We start from the raw sequence: 5,528 nt of genomic DNA, 5'->3' as shown, positions 1-5,528 counted from the left end.
GAGCCATATTTCTGGCGCCCAGCTTTTCAAACTCTTCATACTCATGTCTTTCTGCTTCCTTCTGTTTTGGCTTGAAAAGACGTTTCTCATTCCTTCTGTTCTTCCAATATCTTTCATTAGTAGCGCTAGTTGCTGAATGCAGGATGGCTTGATATTCTGCATCTTTCTCTGGGGTGGCATCACAACATCTCCTCGTCATCTCTTCTGCAGCGGCAGGCATATGGTTTGTGGATCCATTATGCGGTTTTGTCAGATTCATTTTCCAGATACTTCGAGAATCGTGTAGCGAAGTCATTAACTATCTGTTGTGATTTCAACTTTTCAACGTTAAGCTTTCTCTGTGCTCATGTACATTGTTCACGTACCTTTTTCATCGCACACAAATGTGTGCGGATCTTGGCTACAACAAGATAATGATCCGAGTCGATATTGGCTCTTCGGATAGTACGTACATTAAAGACACTGTACGCATCCGTCCCTTCCGTCTATCACAACGCGATCAATTTATGATCTCGTGATTAGGTAACAGTCATGTTGCTTTATGTATGTTGCGATGCTAGAATCTGGTACTTTAAATCACCATGTATCTATATCACGCGAAATCAATCAATCTTTTTTCTTTTCGACAGTAGTATCAAATATACCTTCTTTACTCACCTTTACGTTAAAGTCTTTTACAACAATTTTGACGTCATGATGGGGACTGTGTTGAATGTATGTTATGGCTGTTTATAGTTTATTTGGTCTTTATCTTCCGTCAGAGCATGTGCACATATTAGGCTGATGTGGAAAAATTTTGCCTTAATATGAATTTTGCAAGCCTTTCGTTAATTGGGGTATATATATACCTTATGATCAAAAAAGAACGAGAATTTAAAAAAACGCTCAGCGAATTCTCTTTTATGGCCTTTATGGTCTCAAAACGCATTCCGCGCAATGGCAATTTGTGTCGGGGGAGAGAAAAAAGTCACACGGAGCCATATCTGGAGAGTACGGTGCTTGGTTGATGATATTGGTGGAGTTTTTGGCCAAAAACTGCGACACAACCGGTGCTTATCGTGGTGTAAAATCCATAAGGCCAAATAATAATCCTTATTGACCGTTACACCGTCCGGAAGGAATTCATAGTGCACTACATCACGAATATCGAAGAAAACAGTCAGCATAACCTTGATTTTGGACTGACTTTGTCGTTTTCTTTTCGGTTTCGGCTCACCTTCGAAGCACCATTCGGTCGATTGTTGTTTGGTGGTCAAATTGGCATGTCAAATTCATAGACCCATGTGTCATCATCAGTTATGATGCGTTCGATGAATGTGGGGTCACTATCTGCGTTGAAAATCATCCCTTTGGCTACATCACATCGAGGTTTTTTAGCTTTTTTGGCACCAGTCGAGAAGCGATGCGTTTCAAACATCACCAAAAACATCACTTAAAATGTGTTCGGCCGATCCATATGAGATGCCCAACAACACTACAATCTCTATTCGATTCACAACGATTTTCCAACACGATGCAATGTTTTCTTCAGTAACAGATGTTGTTGGGCGGCCAGGGATCTCATCATGGTTCAAGCTTGTACGACCGTCTTTGAACTTTTTAAACCATTCGAATACTCGTGGTTGCGACACACAGAAATCACCAAAGGCCTTTTTTAACATTTTCAAAGTCTCGGCACACTTGAATCCATTTGCAACACAAAATGTGATGCACGCACGTTGTTCTAATTTTTGATTCATTATAAAAATCGCCACACGAACATTTTTCGACTTCTTCGTATAGACGCCAAACAAAAACTAAACGTACGATATGCATTAAACTTTGACAGAATGTGTATAATAGTGTTGCCAGCGTGAAAATAAAAAAATTTACCATACGCGCGAGAATTCAAAAATTAAAATTATCTTTTCTGACGTGCTCAAGCACGTCAAAAGCACTGTTGTATTTCTGACACCCAACCAACTACCAGGTACTTGTACTCCGCTACCGACTACTTTACATACATATTTATATATATATATATGGTATATTGTAAGACGTTGGAAGAGCGCACCGTTCAACAAGTGGCCCCGCTGTAGTGAAGGATTAGCCGAAGTAGTCCATGAAACGACATGGGTCCTTTTTCGTTCTTCCGCTCGCATAACTACATCGCTAGTTAATGCAAGCAGCTCATTTAGCTTGAGGTTGCCCGCCAAGTCATCATCAATCCAATGTTGTTCCAAGACAATCTTTCTTCTGCATGCCAGTGCTGGACATTGGCACAATATATGCACAGCTGTTTATTTATCTTCTACACATAGTCTGCAAGTGACTTCCATAGCAAGAGTTATCTTTCTGAGGAGATACTTGAAGTTTCCATGTCCCGTAATCAATAAGGTCAGCCATCAATGGGGTAAATGTGGGTACCAAATTTCTCAACTTCCAGCTTACCGCAAATTCGACGCTGAATTCGTGCTTTATAGCATGGAATGTAGTAGACGTAGATGTTACAATGATCTCGTTTAGGGCACCCTTGTCCCGTCCATCACATTTCCAGGAAAGCGGTAATGTCAGCCTTATATTTGTTAAGGTCATTAACCAGATGTGTAGATGCACCTTGTCAAGGAAACTTCCTTGTTCGAGTTAAATCTTCCTTTCTATTAGATTTATAGTTTTACATGGTGAGATTCAAGCTCGACATAAAACCTGATATAGCCATGAGGATGATTTCGCTGCACACATTAGATTGTAGTTATCTGGAGTGTCAGTTTGCAGAGAACAGTGACAAGGATCGTGCTGCCATTTTCAAAGTTAAATACAATCAGACACGTTACCTTGTTTCTTCATCCCTTCCGCTTTCACATAGACATATGGTATTTTAATATTAAATTCAAAAAAGTTACTGAAATTACATATTTTTTTAAAATTCGGAAATTCTTTATGTCTGCAGTTAAGATAAATTTTTCTCTTATTTTTGATGGTGAAATGATGGTATTATTATTGTATATATCCAAACTATTAGATTTTTAATATTATTTAATTTATTTAAACAACTGATATACTTAACTCAGATTTATAATTATTTATTTAAGCAGACAAGACATATTGTTTAAGTCTTGTCTGCTTCGCACTTCCACAACTACTACAACTTGACGCCGCAGGGTTCTATTTACCTTCAATAATTATAATAATCAATTGCTTTTAGTATTTGATGTTTAGTTGACAATTCTTCTGCTAAATTTAAATATTTTATTTTTTCTGTTTTTCAAATGCTCAACATCAGAATTTCTGAAACTGATTTAGAGAAATAAACATTAATGCCTCCATGTTAAAACAGTTTGATTTTAATCGAATTTAACTCTGCAAGATAGCTTAGAATTGACAAGGTATCTATGTGAATAATTTCATATATTGCACAAGCTGTTTCATTAAAAGCAAACATATTTTTAATGGGTGTTCTATTAAATTTTGTAGCAGAAAATAATTTAAAATAGTTTACGTCCTTATTTATTAGAGTTTGTAAATGTGAATAATAAACTTTTTGCTTTAATTCCATATGAAGACAATAACTGTATGCCCTGATTCTTTTGTATGGAATAACGAAATTTGTTTGGAATTTTCGCTTTCTCTGCTTAAATCTTCTATAAAATAGTTACAGATAATAAATTTAGTTTTGTTGTTATTATTATATGCACCAATGATTGATTCGGGGTTGTAAAATATTGTCCTGTAGGGTAAAGTAATTTGCTACCTTTCCACTTTTAAAATACCATCTTAATATATCTAAAATATTTCTTTTTGAACATTTATGTCATAGACAAATAGATGTCAAAGTATGGTTAAATTAATTTTTTCTTTCTCTAGAAAATCACTCTTATTGCACTGATTTTTATACCTAAAACTTTTAAATCACAAAAGTGAGATATGAGAGTTTCATTGTCACAGGTGCGTCTATTTATACCAAGCAGTTTTACCTCAATTTGATAGTTCACACATATTCTAGATCAACTTTTATTTGTATTAATTTTAATGTTACACTTTTCTTTTCAATTCAAATATTGGTTGCAATTTGATCAATTATAATTTTATTTTCATCACTTGGATTTCCTTTTAGTATCGAAAATAATATTGACTCGAACTATGCCGTCAACATCATCGTTTGTTTTATTAATACGACTAAGGACCTATTAAAATATTGTAACGGTATGTTTCTCTCACTGTCCTCACAACTCATCAAAATGCAGAATATCGCATTGTAGACTTTAAGAGATATTTGTTCTCGAATTTTATAATTTACTCATGTGGGGCCGTAATAATCTACACATAAATTCAAGAATGGGTTTACACCGTTCATCATTTATTAATATGCATAAACTTACAAGTTGATTTGATTTGCGTATTAACCAGTAAATTTATAATTCTTTGATTTTTACGCCGCTGCACAACAGTTATATTTTTGTAACCACAATTAATTCATATATATTTTCGCATATAGCATTACTGATCCAAAGATTGCTAATGGATCAAATATTTTAGCTAGTTCTGACTATTTTAGTCAGTTTACAAGACTATTTCTCGAAATGAAGTTGTTTCCAAATTGATTTGAATAGATTGTTAAGCGTACGGTATGGCATGTTGCGCCGTCTTGTTGAAACCAAATGTCGTCGATGTTTAAGTGAACAATTTTTTTAAACAAAAAAACCTTATTTGGTTTTCAAAAATGAAATTTCAGTGCTTGATGAACTTTGCGTAGATATCAAATGCAAATGCCACTTTTCAATAAAGAAGTCGATCGATGGACAAATGGTGGTATCTGAAAACCTGTGAAGTTTTCCCAATGGGCTTCGCCTATCGTGCTAGCACCAAAAGCTGATGGTTCCTTAATAATTTGTGGGGATTTTAAGTAAGCAGTCAATGCACAAATTGACATTGAAAAATATCCTTTGCACATACGCGAAAGTCTTTTCCATAAAATTCATTGCGGTCAACATTTTACAAAAATCGACCTTAAGGATGCGTATTTGAGGCAAAAACAATAATGGTTGTCAACACTTCGCTTGGATTATTTCAATACCAAAGTTTACCGTTTAGAATTGCAAGCGCTCCAGCTATATTCCAAAGATATCTTGAGCAGTTACTTCAAGGCGCAGAAGGTTGCGGAAATTATCTCAATGACATCATCATCTCTGCATCTACATTTCAACAACACATCAGCCGCCTAGAACAAGTACTTCGAATTTTGCAACAAAATGGTATCAGATGCAAGCAAGAAAAATGTTTCTTTCTACGAGATAAAACCGAGTATCTTGGGCCTCAAATTAGTGCAAAAACATTTTGCCAGATGAGTCAGGACTAAAAGCAGTCAAAATCTAGAATGCTTTAGAGCAAGCAAAAGCATTCATGGGCAAGGTGAACTACTACCATAATTTTATACCTAATTTCTCGCAATCATCCGCGCCAATCAACATGCTGCGTCGGAAAAATGTAAAATTCACATGGGGTTCTGCACAACAACAAGCATTTATAGCTCTTAAGATGCATATTCTCAA

The 5,528-nt window shown here is 35.5% G+C and overlaps 1 protein-coding gene across 1 annotated transcript in view; it reads left to right on the top strand.

Annotated features, from left to right (window-relative positions):
* LOC119676855 (octopamine receptor Oamb-like) overlaps positions 1 to 4,580 on the top strand; it is a 19,575-nt gene extending 14,995 nt beyond the window's left edge. The window contains exon 4 of the mRNA XM_038088114.1: positions 4,475 to 4,580. Coding sequence (XP_037944042.1) covers positions 4,475 to 4,580 — 106 coding nt within the window. The remainder of the gene's footprint in view (positions 1 to 4,474) is intronic.
* The last annotated feature ends 948 nt before the right edge of the window (positions 4,581 to 5,528 follow it).

The sequence above is a fragment of the Teleopsis dalmanni genome, chromosome 2, assembly GCF_002237135.1.
Source record: "Teleopsis dalmanni isolate 2A chromosome 2, ASM223713v2, whole genome shotgun sequence".
NCBI classification, from domain to species: Eukaryota; Metazoa; Arthropoda; class Insecta; order Diptera; family Diopsidae; genus Teleopsis; species Teleopsis dalmanni.
Note: the sequence above shows the minus strand (reverse complement) of the source record. Positions and strands in the feature narration are given on the sequence as shown.